This window comes from Gobius niger, assembly GCF_951799975.1.
Source record: "Gobius niger genome assembly, chromosome: 19".
Lineage (NCBI taxonomy): Eukaryota > Metazoa > Chordata > Actinopteri > Gobiiformes > Gobiidae > Gobius > Gobius niger.
Window position 1 is genome coordinate 19,994,114 of NC_136870.1, and position 15,924 is coordinate 20,010,037.

The window sequence follows — 15,924 nt, forward strand, 5'->3', positions numbered from 1 at the left end:
ATTGCACTATTCGTTCACTCCATACTCTGTGGTGGTAAGCTACTATTGTAGCCACGGCTGCCCTGGGGTAGACTGACGGAAGCGAGGCAACCAGTCTGCGCCATCGGCCCCTCCGACCACCACCAACCACTCACTCACGCACTACATTCGCTAGGCTTCCTGGTGTTACCAAACCGTCTCCCATCCAAGTCATGTACTTTATTCTTCAAAAAAATATTATTTTTCTGGCTTGTCCTTTGGAAATACTAGGATTTTTACATAATTTCAAGTTTTTGTTACTTTTGTCACGATCTGATCGATACATATCACGATACTCAGGGCCGATACGATAAATTATTTTTATAAGTAATATGTTTACCTTAAAATGTGTAAAAAGTAATGTCCAAAGTTTATAAACCAAATGCCGTTTGACATTTACTGAAGTGCTTAGATTGAAAAGTGCATTAAGACATAATGTAACAAAGTGCTATAACTGTTACTGGAAAACAAAGGAGTGTGTGATAAAAAAAAGTAAAAAAAGTATTGAAAGTGTTGCGATACTTGATAAAGTATCGATTCTTGGTATTGCAGCACAAATCCAATCCGATATTTTGTCCCAGCCCTACTACTCACAGTACTCAAGTAGCATTTTAACCTTTTACTCTTACTTTAGCAATAGTTTTTTTTTGTCTTCTTCTTGAATAAAATTTTGTTGCGGGACTAATTAATCGCAAATAATCGCATTTAAGCATAATTTATTTTGGGGTTGTATTTATTTAGAGGTATATTTCTTTGTATATTTCTACATTTCAGCTTAATTTAAAGCCACACCGCATACAATTTTACCCAATTAATAAAATTGAAATACAATCATGTATTTATGAAAAATACCTTGTAAATGTACAAACAGACATGTGCCTTTGCTGACATGACTGTAACTATACTGGGAGTGGGTATGTCTCCAGCTCGTCTCCATGGCGATGTCGACTAAAGGCAGGACAATTTGAGATTTTAACAGGTTAGGTCCTCATCCAAATCCATTATTCGATTACCCACTGCAAAAATAGCTTTTTCTGTGTCGAGCTGCTCATTAGGAACATGTTTTGTACTGATGGCAGCAGTATAGTCTAAAATGTTACGCAGTGTCCCTTTAAGCGGAGACGTGAGGCCTCTGTGATCATTTCAAACACTTCAAAGAAAATAGCAGTTTGATTTATTTTGGAGAACGATCTTTTAAAGTAAGTTTATGTCGGCGCTTAACTGTGTGAATAAACAAGTTTGACAGTAAAATAGTTTTTGGCTTCACGTCCCTAAGAAACATCTTGCAGGAAAAAGTGACTGTTCCGCTAAAGTAAAGTGTGATTCATTTCGATTAATATTTTTAAGCCTAGTCCCAGCCCTAGCAAAAAAATATTTGAAAGTGAAGTTACTCCTCTCTACACATTTTCAAGCACAGGAATTATTTTAGGTAAGTGGAAAATGTCATTGCTGGGTTGTTCGAAGGTACATTTGTAAGTCGCAATTGTGCATGAAATGACTTTGAATCTTATCAAAGTTTTAGGCAACTCCAGTGTATCTTACTCTGTGTCCTCTATGCTCCTGACTCCTGGTGCACACACAGTCAGAGACATGGCCGTAGGGAGGAACAGTCACCAGGGAGCACTTTGCACACACACACACAAAAAAAACGACTTTACATGTCCTCCACTTCGCTCTGATCACATCCGGAAAGGGTTAGGTTTAAATATGACTTAGAGGTGTGGGCTAAAAGTGGCACTAGCGAGGAACTGCCCGTGCACTCTCTCCCTGTAACATTTCTGGGGTCAAACCGATTTTATTAAACAACTTTCAGCTACTTAAAACTTTATATAGTGTCATATCTGGGGTATGAAGTATCTACAGACCATAATTTAGTTCATAAAAAAGAAACTCAATCATTTTACTATTAGTCTGCTCTGGGCAAAGAGTTTTCGCTCGAGCGGTTTATTCACATTGATGGTTGAATTCTTGCTTCAGTCAAAGCAAAGTAAAGTGGTGTCCTTGGGCAAGACAGTCCATCCATTTTCTTTGACTTTATTCTACACCAGTCATACTCCAAAAATTAAAATTTTAAATTGTGACAGGGTAAGGATAAGGGAAAGGATAAAATACTATGTATTTACAATTTATAAGAGTTTGATGATTTAGAGATCGATTGCTTTTGTCCAGGAGAGAATTGTTTTGCGCCGTTACGATTGCCCTAGGAAACCGTGCTGCCCAGTAAAACATAATAAGCACAAAAACCTTGCAATGTAGCTCCACCAGTCAATACTTGCCAAATCTACATCCCAAAATCTACTCCCCCCAAAAATACTAAGTAGTCACTGTTTTTGAAAGTTTATATAACTTTTGGAAGTGTTGTGGTCCTCGCTGCGTCTGGAGGAAAACCAGCCGCCTTGAAAAGGTCGCCGACAGTATTGCATAAATCCACATTAAGCTGCTTCGTTCCATCTTAAATATTCACTACGTTTAGTTCTTTCATGGAACATCCATCCATTTTCTTCCGCTTTATCCGGGGCCGGGTCGCAGAGGCAGCAGTCTGAGCAGATATGCCCAAACTTCCCAATCCACGCACACCTCCACCAGCTGTTCTGGGGGGACCCCGATACGACACCAGGCCAGCTCGGAGACATAGTCCCACCAGCGTGTCCTGGGCCTTCCACGAGGCCTCACCCCAATAGGACATGCCTGGAACACCTCCAGAGACACCTCCACCTCAGCTGGCTCCTTTCGACGTGAAGGAGCAGCGACTCTACTCCGAGCTCCTCCCGGGTAACTGAGCTCCTCACCCGATCTCGAAGGGTGTGCCCAGCCACCCTGCGAAGGAAACTCATTTCGGCCGCTTGTATTCGCGATCTTGTCCTTTCGGTCATGACCCAAATCTCATGACCATAGGTGAGAGTGGGAACGTAGACCGATCGGTTCTTTCATTGTTAAAATAAAAGACTCAATCTCCTCTTGACTCCAGAAACAGGAGCTCTTCTGACAAGCCACCGCCATGTTTGTTTACTGTTAACGGCGCAAGAAATTTTGTTAAAGTGACTATATGGAGTTTAAAAATGTTAAAATTAAGTATTTTCCTCCCCTTACATGTTCCAGCCATGTCCTAATGTGTAGAATGACCCCAGACCTGTTCACCACAACTGCCTCTAAAATCCTGCACTGTCACTCAAAAAGGTGTTACTTCGGGTCCAAATTGCTGTCATGCACGAGCTTAATATAGAGGCTGCAGTTACATGTATGGCCTGCGGTGGCAGTAGTGAGTATAAAATGACCAACTTGCATCTAGCCCCTTTAAGACCGGAAAATAGTGTGTACATGCCGTTATATCCCGGTTACTGACTGAAAACCCCAGACAGAAAATCCGGGTTTCTTAAAACCGGGAAACGTCTATTTTCGGGTTTTTCTTATCGGGAAGCTGAGTATATATGATCAAAGACAAAATCGGAATATTAGAATCTCGCATTAATAAGCGGGAATCTTGAGCCCTTGTAAATATACTCATTGCTTGGATTCTTCTTCTTTTTTTACATATATATAATTTGTGGTATTTATTGCCATTTCATCATCAAAACATTTTCTTTTCTTATAAGCATTCAAAGTAAAAATCCACAAATGTGTAAGCTTTTCACTTTCCACAGTCCCACAGAATTTTGTCTTTTCGACCAAAGTTAGTCTCGAAAGTTAAATTGCATTGACGGCACCTTAACAAGACAGCTTACTGAAAACAGCATGCTTCAGTTTTCACAATAGCCGCACCACACTCTGTCACTTTGAATAACTGCCTTTGAGATGTGTAAAATATTCATCACTAACACGAGCGGCGTGCTGTCTTTTCCCTCTGATGGTTGTGCGAGCTGAGGGGGGGAGCGTTGGACCCGGTTACGCCGTATACATTTCCAATTAGCACGACACGAATCAGCCGCACTTGGACTGGAGACAGACGCTTTTAATTGGCAAATGAGACTAAGTGGAATCACTACGAGTTCTTTTCATTGCCACATAATAGAAATGTATTTATAGAGGATATGAAGCTATCCGGTGTGCTAGGTTTGCCTATTATGTCCTCTTGTATGTGTTTCTCGATCAGGCTTAACATTATGACCGCAAATCATGTTACAGCCATGTGATTAACTCCCACATGAACCGAGCACATATTCTCCAATTTGGCATTACCCAAATCGAAAAGCAACAATGACACAATACACACAACAATAGTGATAAAAAATAAACAATAAAAAACACAAAAACACTTCCAAAATGTGACGAAAACGCGACAGAAGAGCAACAAAAGCGTGGTGGAAATGCAACAAAAAAAAGCAACAAAATCACGACTAAAGAGTGATGAAAAAGCAACAAAAAATTAACAAGAAAGCCACAATAGAGCGACAAAAAGGTGACAAAGATGCAATGAAAAAGCGACCAAAACATGGTTTAACCTAGTTAAAGGAGACTAGATGCAAGTTGGTCTTTTTATACTCACTACTGCCACCTCAGGTCTTATGCGTAACTGCAGTCTCTATATTAAGCTCATGCATGACGGCACTTTGGACCCAAAGTAACAACTTTTTGAGTGACTAGGACATGGCTGGAACATGTAGGGGGAGGAAAATACTTAGTTTTAACATTTTTAAACTTCGTATAGTCCTGTTAAGGCTGGGTGAAAAAGATTTAGGCAATTTGAGCGGTATTAGTTTATATAAATCTTGAGACTTAGATATTTCCAGGCCATGGCCGCCATACTGACAATGAAATAGATTGTTTGACCAACGCATACTCACATAAACTGTGCTATAACATTCATCGTAGTCCAAGTAGCTGGATTATGTCCACTGCGTAGTGTAATGGGAAAACTATTACTGTAACTGCGTAAGTGCTTCTTTATTGATCGAACAGAATCTCAGGCTTCCAGGACGATTCTTAAACAATGTCAACTCGGCTCCTTGACTCAGACGGCAAAAGGTTTTTGAGCTTCACAAATCCCCTTCTTCAAAGGGCCACATTTGCCAACAGCAGAACCACAGGATTGCAAAAGTGTGTGGACATTCACCAGACAGAACGCTAGTTTAATTAATCAGGAATCTCAGAAATCCAGGATGACGCATGAACAAAGAATTGGATTGATTTTCCAGTGGTGGAAGAAGTACTCAAATCTTTACTAAAGGTGCAGTTACAAGATGAAATGTGCAAATACAAATATCAGATGATTTTCCAACCTCTCAGCAGAGGTTGAACCACAATTTTAAATACGTACACTTTATCTAGGTACGTGACAGTATGTAGTGGAGTAGGAGGTGCTGATATATGCTTTAGAATATAGTGAAGAAAAAGACATTGAAGATAATGTGAATGTAATGTATAAATAACTAATGGAACATGTGAGATATGTGAGATACTGTGGCCAGTTTGTGCTCTTCCCTTCACCTGTCTGTGGTCATAATGTTACGGCTGCTCGCTTGCAAATCCACGCTGAACACAGATGGCACTGCAAACAATCGGGCCTCAGATGTCATGAACAAAGGCAAACGTGATAAAATGTCACTGACTCTTGCGGCTCGCTTCGGCGCGAGGTGTGTGGGAGCATCACTATTCATGCCCGCCAAATAAATGTCAATGTAAAAAGGGAATTAAAGATTTCCATTTCCCCCAGCGGCGGCGAGGCTAATAAACTTGATCTCGCGTTTTGTTTGCAATTTGTCAGGGTCTGATCCAGCCGCCGCGTGCCGTGTTGAAACGTTTTACTGTGATTAGCGATGGGGGAGCGGGGCTTTTCCCCACAAATGGAGATGTCACTTTGATACCGTTTGCGCTCGCAGGCTTTCAGGGGATCACCACGGGGGTTAAAAGTGGTTAAAAACAAAAAGAAAAGGAAAAAAAAACAGAAAGACATTTTTAGTGTTTGTGTCGGAATAAGGCCTTTGTTCCCCCTGCAGTAACATTAAGCACACCTTTTTAATCAACAAGCCAGAATTTATAAATAAAGCCCTTTTCACTCTTGGCCCACAGATGGTAGAGCAGGTTGTCCCATCTTTCCAATGAATCTGTTTATCAGTTATACACATACTGTACATATAAGGCAGAACAGACATAAATACATTCACAATAATCCACATGAGCTCTTCCTTCTTCCTCAGTTATATACTTTGCAATTATAAGTTGTTTATACTGTACTTTGACTTAAATATTGTGAATAGTTTTGGGTTGCTTGTGCTGAGACCGTTCCACATTGACACTGCACACACACACACACAAACATTCCCTTGTTCTACTAATAGGCTTGAGTGTAAAGCAGAACTAAGTAACTCATGCCCCTAGAGGCCACTGCAGGTGTCCTAGCATGTTACGTTGACATGTTACCCATTAATTGTCCGCAAGAGTAAATACAACGCTGACAGAAAAGACAAAGGGAGAGAGGGATATTGTACATCCAATTACACAATGGAGATATTTTTTTTCACTCACACTTGGCTGTATAAACTGTTTAAGTGGCACTAGCCCATAGTTAGCCTTGCCCGTTAGCCTGTTAGCCACTTCTTCGTGATTCTATTAGTGTGTATTGCACCTCCAACCCGGAGGCAGGAAAGTTGCAATTGTGGTTTTCTGGCCAGAGACACGAGGATAGATGAAAGACCCCCCAATCATCCCATTAACAGTTGTATTACCCCCAGAGGGACCACGAAAAGGATTTATTAAGTTACTTAGAAGTTCCCAATTCTCCTTCTTTACACCTTCTGTATATTGCCGTAAATCGTTTGTGTTTGCCCTGTACATTATTTGAGCTTCTGTATGTTCTACAAGCTCATTTAATTTTAATAATAGTGCACAATGCCGTGGCTAGCAACAGTATGCTAAAGCTAGCGGCAGCATGCTAATGCTAACGTCAACTAATCAAGGATGAGACAGAAGTTATGATTTGATCACCTAAAGTCGCGTAATAAAAGAATGGTTGATTTTCCAGTTATACTTGTTTGATGTTTTTCCATAACAGTTTATTAAAGTAGTACTATGTAACTCATGCCCCTAGAGGCCACTGCAGGTGTCGTAGCATGTTGTGTTTTTTTTACTCATTAATTGTCCGTGAGACTAAATACTACGCTGACAGAAAAGACAAAGGAAGAGAGGGATATTGTACATCCAATTACACTGTTTCATTTTTTTTTTTTCGCTCAAATTTGGCTGTAAATACTGCTTAAGTGGCGCTAGCCCGCAGTTAGCTTCGCCCGTTAGCCTGTTAGCTTCTTCTTCCTGATTCCATTAGTGTGTATTGGGGCCTCCATTGTGAGACTTTATTGGTAAATGGTCTCAACTTATATAGCGCTTTTCCACCTACATTAGGCGCTCAAAGCGCTTTACAGCAAGGATCCACTCACCCATTCATACTCTCATTCATACACCAATGTACGCAGACACTGGGGGCAATGCGGGTGAAGTGTCTTGCCCAAGGACACAACGACAGTGTGCACTTTCAGGAGGTGGGATTCGAACCCCCGACCTTCCGATCATGAGACGACCCGCTCTACCATCTGCGCCACTGTCGCCCATTATTGATCTCACAATGGAGAAAAGAGGACCAACTTTTTCATTCAGTGACTACTTTTAACCTCTTTAGCCCGCCTGAATCGAGCACATTTTCTCCCTGTTCAGCTTTACCCAAATCTAAAAGGGTCATGACTGGAGCCTATAGAGCTTATAGCCTATAGGCCAGAGTAACGGCTCATTTGAAAAATCTAAATGGATCTATTTCCTTGTGTTGTTGCCGTAATGTCGTAAATTTTTAGATGTTTTAGAAAGATTTGGGTAAAGCTGAACTGGAGAATATGTGCTCGGTTCAGGTGGTGGTTAAGAGGTTAAGAAAGTCTCCAGGTATCGGTTAATATCGGGCCGATACTCAAACTTCCAGTATCGGAAGCAAAAAAGCTGGATCGATGCATCTCGAGTTACGAGTCAGGTCTTAAGAGAAGTGAGTTTTCAGTTTTTATTTCTTGTTACTTGGTGAAATGCTTGGCCGTGTGGCTCTACGTTTACTTGTCTCATGTTCTTAACACATTTGTCAAAGGTTTATTACCGTTTTCGTCGCTATCAGATCCTAATTCCCCGTTTAATAAGAAGGATGTTTTCATTTCCCTTCCCTCCTCAGACAAAATCAATTAGCGAGAAGAAGCCTCCTCCCATTTTTCTTGGCATCTCTCATTGACGCATTTTCTTTCAAGTCTCTCTGGAAGGATATTGACTTTTGCCTTAACCGCACGCATATGCACTCCTTCCTTTATTGGGAGCGGAGATGGTAATTTTGATAGGGATTGGATGTCTTTCGAACTTGTAGCGTTTGCCAAGAAATAAAAGCAGTCCTCAGTGAGACCGAGATTTGGCCGCGGCACAGCGGGAACGAGTCCAGGATCAAGTTTTCCCACGTAGAGATTTTGAAACTGGAGTGAAATGAGAAGCAAAAGCCACGCAGAAGTAGGTGCATTTAAATGACGGTTTAATTATCTGACAAAGAGGCTCGTGGTTAAGTGGAAATAATTATCCAGTCGCTAGCACTGTTCACTTTGCAAATGAAATCGTGTTCAGCGTGATATGAACTTGATAATTGGGAGGAGTGCGAGTGGGAAAAGCATAGTTTTATTTATGACAAAAGAGACACTGCATTTTCTCTACTTTTTTGTCCTATAGTTAGTATTTTCTATAGTTTTGCCAGTTACATTTATAGTCATTGCACTACATTGGACATTTTTTACGAGACAGTGCACATGTATCAGGCTCACACATGGCCTCACCACATTACATTTGCCAGTGTTAGTGAAACCAGTTTATTGTAACATCGATAATGACCCAGAGAAGCTCAGCCTTCTGTTCTGAGAAAAGTGCATCAGGGAGTTGTCAGGTGACGACCTCCAGCCCCTCCTCACTCTCCCAGTGCGTGCATACATGGAAGAGTACGTGCTGTTTTTGGATGGATTTGTCTCCCGGTTTCCTTTGAAAGGATTTCACATGTTTTCGGTACTTGTATTCTCACTCTGCACCTCTGTGACTCTGCGGTGAGTTTTTCCGTTTCTTTATCCAAACCTGAGTGATTCTTTGCGGTTTGGTGGAGTTTTGCTTACGAGCCACAGTCACAAGTGGGGCAAGAGTCCCAATTCAGACGTGGATGAGCTTGTTCTGGACCTAAATGAGTCCGCTCCAGAACCAGAACCTCAAGAGCTGCTAACGACAACAGCAGCGCCTTTAACGTGAACAGTGCCAAAGTTTCATACATTTTTCTGTAATATCGGTCATAAAGAGAGAGGAGCCTGTGCGATTTACAACAGGAGTTTTCCTCTCATTTTGATCCATGGAGTGACAGGAGAAGGAGTGGTTGGTCATCGCCTCCTCTGCCACTAAACCCGTGGCTTTGGCTGACACACACATTTAAATGCACATGCAAAGTTGGTAATGTCACGCGTAAACATGATCTTCGCTCACGCAAAAGCTTAAACCAGCGCATTTGGATCTGTATCGTTGGTTTGACGGCACGACTGAGGGGGCGGGGCCAGAGCGCAGAGTCCAAACCTGAGTCTGAAGTTCAGAATGAGCTGGTTACTGGGACAAAGCAAAACACCGATTGACACTAACAGCCTTTTTTGTAATTTTTATTACATTTTTTGTATTTACACATTCTTAATAGCCTTAAAGGGACTATACAGAGTTTAAAAATGGTAAACTTATGTATTTTCCTCCCCCTACATGCTCCAGCAATGTCCTAAGGTGTAGAATGAACCCAGACCTGTTCACCACAACTGCCTCTAAAATCCTGCACTGTCACTCAAAAAGTTGTTACTTCGGGTCTGAAGTGCCGTCATGCACAAGCTTAATATAGAAGGTGCAGCTTCATTTATGACCTGAGGTGGCAGTAGTGAGTATAAAATGGCCAACTTGCATCTAGCCCCTTTAATCACCCAGACGAGCAAAAAAATATTGAATATGGAAAACCTGCTTGAGTTCACTGTAATAATGGAGGAAATAAATACAATATTACATGTGATGTTCCCAGTGTTTTCAATTGTGTTAAAGTAGGGGGTACACGACTCGTCACCCAAAGCTTCAGAAAAGTTTGGGAGTTGGAATTGGGTTATAGTCCATTATGTACTTTATGTAGCAGCCTCAATGCAGTATAATATGGGTGAATTATTGCTTCCAGGGCACTCTTGCTACTGGGTCAGGTCTAGATTTAGCAACACTATGTGCCCAAAGACCTGACAGTACCTGAACATCCTGAATGACCAGGTTATTCCATCAATGGGGATTTCTTCCTCCCTGAGGGCACGGGCATATTCCAAGATGACATTTCCAGGATTCATCAGGCTCACGTTGTGAAAGAGTGGGAGCATGAGGCGAAATTTTCACCCCTGAGTCCAGATCATTACTCCACTGAGAGTCTTTGGGAGAGGCTTTGCACTATGATCACACTCTCCCATCATCAATACAAAATCTTGGTGGAAAATGACTGTAACACTGGATCTTTTGACAACGCAGATGGAGACAATGCCACAGAATGTGTGCTGTAATCAAAGTAAAGGGTCAGGCAGTGTAGCTTGGCGCAATATTATTGGAAAAAACGAATTGAACTTGTTTCTGACCCCCATTATACTGCTCATTAGTTTTAACATAAGCATCCGTTTCCCCATTCATCTCTATTTTGACCTCTCTTCACTTATTTAGACACATGTGTTCCACCCTCCATTTAAAATACATAGCCTCAAGTATCATTCTTCCCTTTTCATGCCTAAACAAGCGAACCATTGTAAAATTTCAGTCAAAGGAGTCAAAACAATGCTTCGTCTCGTTCATTTTTCAAATAAAACACAAGGCCGGCGTATTTCTTTGTGCTGTAGGTGCCGTTTTCGCTCGCTTTCTCTGCCTTTGTGCCGCCGATATTGTTCAAAAGAATACCCAGTAATAAAGAACCTAATTGATACTGGTTTCAAAGCGGCGAGAGTTGAGAGAATTTCTTAAGTTTAATCTCCGCCATTCAAGCCTCGTAATGAGCGAGTTATGAGGAATGAAGGAACAAAAGCTGACAATTATAGCTTCACTGGAAAAAAAAAAAAAACTGCTGGGATTCTAGTTATTATTTCTTATTCTTTTACTTGTCAGAGGGTTGTTTTACTGTGATGTCACATGAGAATTTCACAAATTAATTGTCACCTTGGATTATGCCCGTGCCATCAAGGAGGAAAAGAAATATTGATGGAATAAACTTGAATTAACATATTTAGATTGTTGTGCGGTTTCTAAGATAGTATTACTGAACTTTTTTTGGCCAGGTTTGCATGGAAATGTATGTAATCGTGTGTGTGGGAAATGTATTTGAAGGGGCCTCACAGTTTTAAAGCAGCACTAAGTGACTTGTTTACCTTAATAAATACTTTTCGTAGTTCCTCTGGGGGTAATACAAGTGTTAATGGGATGATTGGGGGGTCCACAATTGCAGCTTTCCCTTCTCCGACCCAGATACACCAATACACACTAATAGAATCACAAAGACGAAGCTAACAGGCTAATGGACAAAGCTAACTGCGGCTAGCGCTACTTAAACAGTATTTACAGCCAAGTTTGAGTGATTGTGTAATTGGATGTAGAATATCCTACTCTTCCTTTGTCTTTTCTGTCAGCGTAGTATTTACTCTCACGGACAATTAATGAGTGAAAAAACTTAACATGCTACGACACCTGCAGTTGCACTTATGGCCTCTAGGGGCAAGAGTTACTTAGTTCTGCTTTAAATGGTGAACTAACACTGTCTTTGAGATCACTTTATCAACTTAGAAGCACAACATAACAAATGCACGACAGTACAATGCTCTCGAATAGTCGCTCTCATTTTCTCACTAAGTAACACCTCATAAAATGTTTGACCTTCCGAGAGCCACCAGGATCAGTGTCAGACTAAACTAAGACCAAAAAGTTGACTAAAATAGACCTATATTGAACTTTTTCCATTGGAGAACCACTGCTGGTTAAAATACACGAGGAAACTTTGAGATTTATTGATTCAAAGTAATATTAGTCTGAAATATGTTGTTGCAGAGTCTTGTAATAGCCAATAGCAACAAAAAGCGGTGGGGATTCTGGCTGCATTTCCTGGTGTTTCTCATCATTTCCATGACAGATATTCGCTGATGAGCTCTTTGTCTTCGACGCCGAGGGATTTTCAGAGTGCGCAACCTTAAGTTAATGTCAGTCAAACTCAATAATAAGTCTAAACCGGAGGTGAACCTTCCCTTTTCTGAAAAAAATAAAAAAAATAACGTTGTGTGCCATTGACAGATGGAGATGCGACGTGTTTTGAGAAAGTGCCATCACGAGCCCACGAGAGCTTCAGAGTTTATAGGCGGTTTGCAGCTTCTATTTGGAACGCGGCTGTCAACTCCAGTCACTCCTGTGTGGCAACCTGGGTTAAATTTGGCTCGTCGCGGGCACAGGCTGTCCACTGTTTCTGACACTTGTAGTCAAAGAGGAAAATGTCCAAAAGAAATTTAAGCAAATAGTGTAACAGTTCCTCTGTCTGTTCACATGCGCCTTGCTGCATTCTGAGTGGAGCGTTTAGGAAAGTTACAGGCTTTTGTACACGGTTGTTTTGAACAGCATTGAAATGAAATATGCTTTGTCCTCCTTCAGTGTATTGAATATGCAGTTATTTGTGAAAAAAGAGCATTGACCCTGATCTTTTACCGCTTAAAATACTTTTTTAGAAACATTTCATAAACAACCTGTTGTGTCTATAAACTAAACCTGTTCAAAGCACATACTATGACTGAAATTAACTCGGAAATGCAATACTATGGTACTAAGATACTCCCTCAATCCTAGCACCTGTCCCCTGTCCTTAAGGGCTACCTCCAGTTAAAGTTCTTAGCTTTCAAATGAGGAATCCATGATCACATTTAGTGGATTGTGAATTTGTGTTTTAGGTTAATGAGAGAAAACTGAACCTAGACTGTTTCTGTAGCAGTAGTTGCAGTAATAATCAAGTTAAAAAGCTTCTTCCACATGGACAAAGCACAGACCTGTTCCTTTGGCAGTGACTTTTCAATGACGCCATAAAGTGTGTGAAACAAAATACAAATCATGTGGAAATTGCGATATTCACAAGGAAAATTTCAACAAAATGGCAGAAAATGCAGAAAAGTTGAATAATTCGATTTTGCTGCTTAAATAATTACTCACAATGGAAAATGTAACGATTGTTTATGCTCACATAAGAGTACAGATACTTCATTGTCATTTTATTCAAGTAGAAGTAAAAGTACTGTATGGAAAAGCTGCTCTATGTAGTTTTTTGTTTTTGTTTAAAGTTACTCAAGTACATGTATTTGAGTATATGCAACTGAGTACTACCTGCCTTTGGAATCGCATACGTTCTGAATTCTTATGTTGGATACAGACCGGATTGTGCAGCATCACCGGGAAATGTAAATTCATGTTTTTTACATTGATTACGGGGTATATAGGCCTTCTCGCTTCAGCCTACTCCTTTTTTTGAACTTCTATAATTAGATTATGTGAATCTGAATATTGTAAAAAGTCAAGAACGTCAACTGCTCAAATGAACTAAACTAAACTACAAATGAACAATTAAAATCACAGTTTTAGTCTCATCATCAACTACTTTTAATCTTATTTTAGTCAGCAAAAAATATTACTTTGCCCAAGAATTGTGATGAAATATTTTAGTTGGCAAAGTTTAGGAATGCTACATGGGACAATTTGTTTGAGAAATAAAACGATGCGAGAGGATGGATGAAACATAGGCAGGAGTCTGGATGTCTTGTGCAGGAGAAGTTTATTTACCATCAGAGCGGGACCCGGAGACATGAACTCGAGACATTGCGCTATTCTGACCATTGAAGTCTGCCTATGCTTCCACATGAAGAGGGATAAATACCCTCTGCTGTGCGTCATACTGATCTGCAAGTCAAAAAGTACATTGCCTTAGAGCCACAGTCATGACTATGCGACAGAGATGGTGTGACCATATAGTAGCATGACCTTGTATGATAAATGCCGATTTAGTTTGCTTGGTCATCCTCGGTTGGCCTATCCGTAAACCCATTCCATACAGCCCAGTGAGTTTTATAGCAGAACTCGCAGTACCTGGTCATAATAGGGCTGCTCCCCTCATTACGGGCTATCTGCCATCATATAACAGGTAAACGAGGCGTGATTTGCTGGAAAACAACATCCTGCTGGAGTCAACTGCGAGACAAAACCTTTTTATAGTAGCAGCAGGGCAGTAGTAGTTGTAGCGTGTGATGGCTGTAAATTCACACTTGTGCTTGTCCACAGGTGACAACGTGACCATGTTCCCGGTTTTGGACATCGACCAGAACGACATTGTTGACACAAACGGGGCTGGAGACGCTTTTGTTGGCGGTAATAACAGTTTTCGCTTGCTAAATATGTATAATCAAATCCATATTTTATGCACTAAGACTGTGAAGACACTCAAGAAACAACAAAATAACAAATTCTTCGTTCGAACTCCAGGTTAAAATGACCCAACCCCCTGTTTTTGTTTTGTTTTCCCAGGATTCCTTTCAGCGCTGGTCCAAGAGCACTCTCTGGAGGAGTGCATCCGTGCGGGACACTACGCGGCCAACGTCATCATCAGGCGGGTCGGCTGCACCTTCCCCGAAAAACCCAACTACCAATGATCCCCGGCCCACGCCCGAAAAAACTGTCTGCTTCAGGGTCAAATGTAGCTTATTTTATATTTACTGTGAACTAACAGGCACAGAGCGGCGAGTCTCTTCATGGTCTTCTCGATAACTGATTTGTTTACAACCAGGAATTGGATTAAAGTTGCAAATTGTGCAAATAGAGGGTATGCACTTGACGTCACAGCATTTGGAGTAACTGCAGCCGTTATATTGACAAAGTTTCTCACCGATAGATACATCTCAAAATTGGTTTTACACATCGCTATTCAGATAAACAAGCATAACTGAACCTATGAATAACTTAAGGCTACTAATACATTTCTAAAATCCTTCACAGCGATTATTTTACAAGCACGTTTCACAGCTTTCAAGAAGGATAATAATGCTAAAAACACCTTGGCTTCCACAAATGTCTGCTTTTATAATGTACTGACTGAAGACACATTCATCTTTCCATTACGAGGGTAAAAGTCAGGTAATGGCCCTTTAAGCTGTTAGCTTAGCGCGGCAGATGAATAAATGAATGAAGAACTATAACAAAATTGCGCAGATCAGATGATGTTGGGTTAGTCCTGAGCTGCTGCCACCGTGCGAGCCGCCACTGTGGGCCAACCTTTTTGGAGGTAGGTGAAACCGGAGTACCCGGAGGAACCCTACGCTAACACAGGGAGAGGCAAGCTCCAAGTTCCAGACAATCAGGTCTCGCAGCTTGACATCCTTCATATGTTACATGGGGGAAGAAAATGGACTCCCCATGAAGCTACCAGCTTAAAAGACTAGGGTCGTGCCCGGATACCTCCTCATTTTCCAGTATTTGGTTTCCTGTAGCACGATCTTGTGACAGCTCCACTGTTCAGCAGGTGTGGGGGACTCTTGACGCCCCATCTGTGTTATAGATGAAGAAATATGTGCATTTGTAGGTCTCAAATGCCGCTCAAAGACATTTAGATCATCAGCTAGCTGTTTTTTTGTTTGTTTTTTGTTACTTTTCCAAAAGCTGTTCCCTTCATGGCCAGTGAGGACTCTGTAGCATCAGCTGAACCTTACAAAAACAATGCAATGATGTGCAAAAACAAGTTGGTTGGAAAAGGCAAAAAAAAAGAGAAAAGGGAAGCCTCTGCTTGTTTACATGCCGCCACGGAGACACAACATTATAAAGGACAAAAAGAAATGTTTATCAAGTATTACTAACTTTCCGTAACTACGT

General features: G+C 41.0%; 1 protein-coding gene across 1 annotated transcript in view; it reads left to right on the forward strand.

Annotated features, from left to right (window-relative positions):
• Positions 1 to 14,857, forward strand: part of adkb (adenosine kinase b) — a 253,614-nt gene extending 238,757 nt beyond the window's left edge. The window contains exons 10-11 of the mRNA XM_079577255.1: positions 14,344 to 14,430; positions 14,587 to 14,857. Coding sequence (XP_079433381.1) covers positions 14,344 to 14,430; positions 14,587 to 14,711 — 212 coding nt within the window. The 3' untranslated portion in view covers positions 14,712 to 14,857. The remainder of the gene's footprint in view (positions 1 to 14,343; positions 14,431 to 14,586) is intronic.
• Positions 14,858 to 15,924: the final 1,067 nt, after the last annotated feature.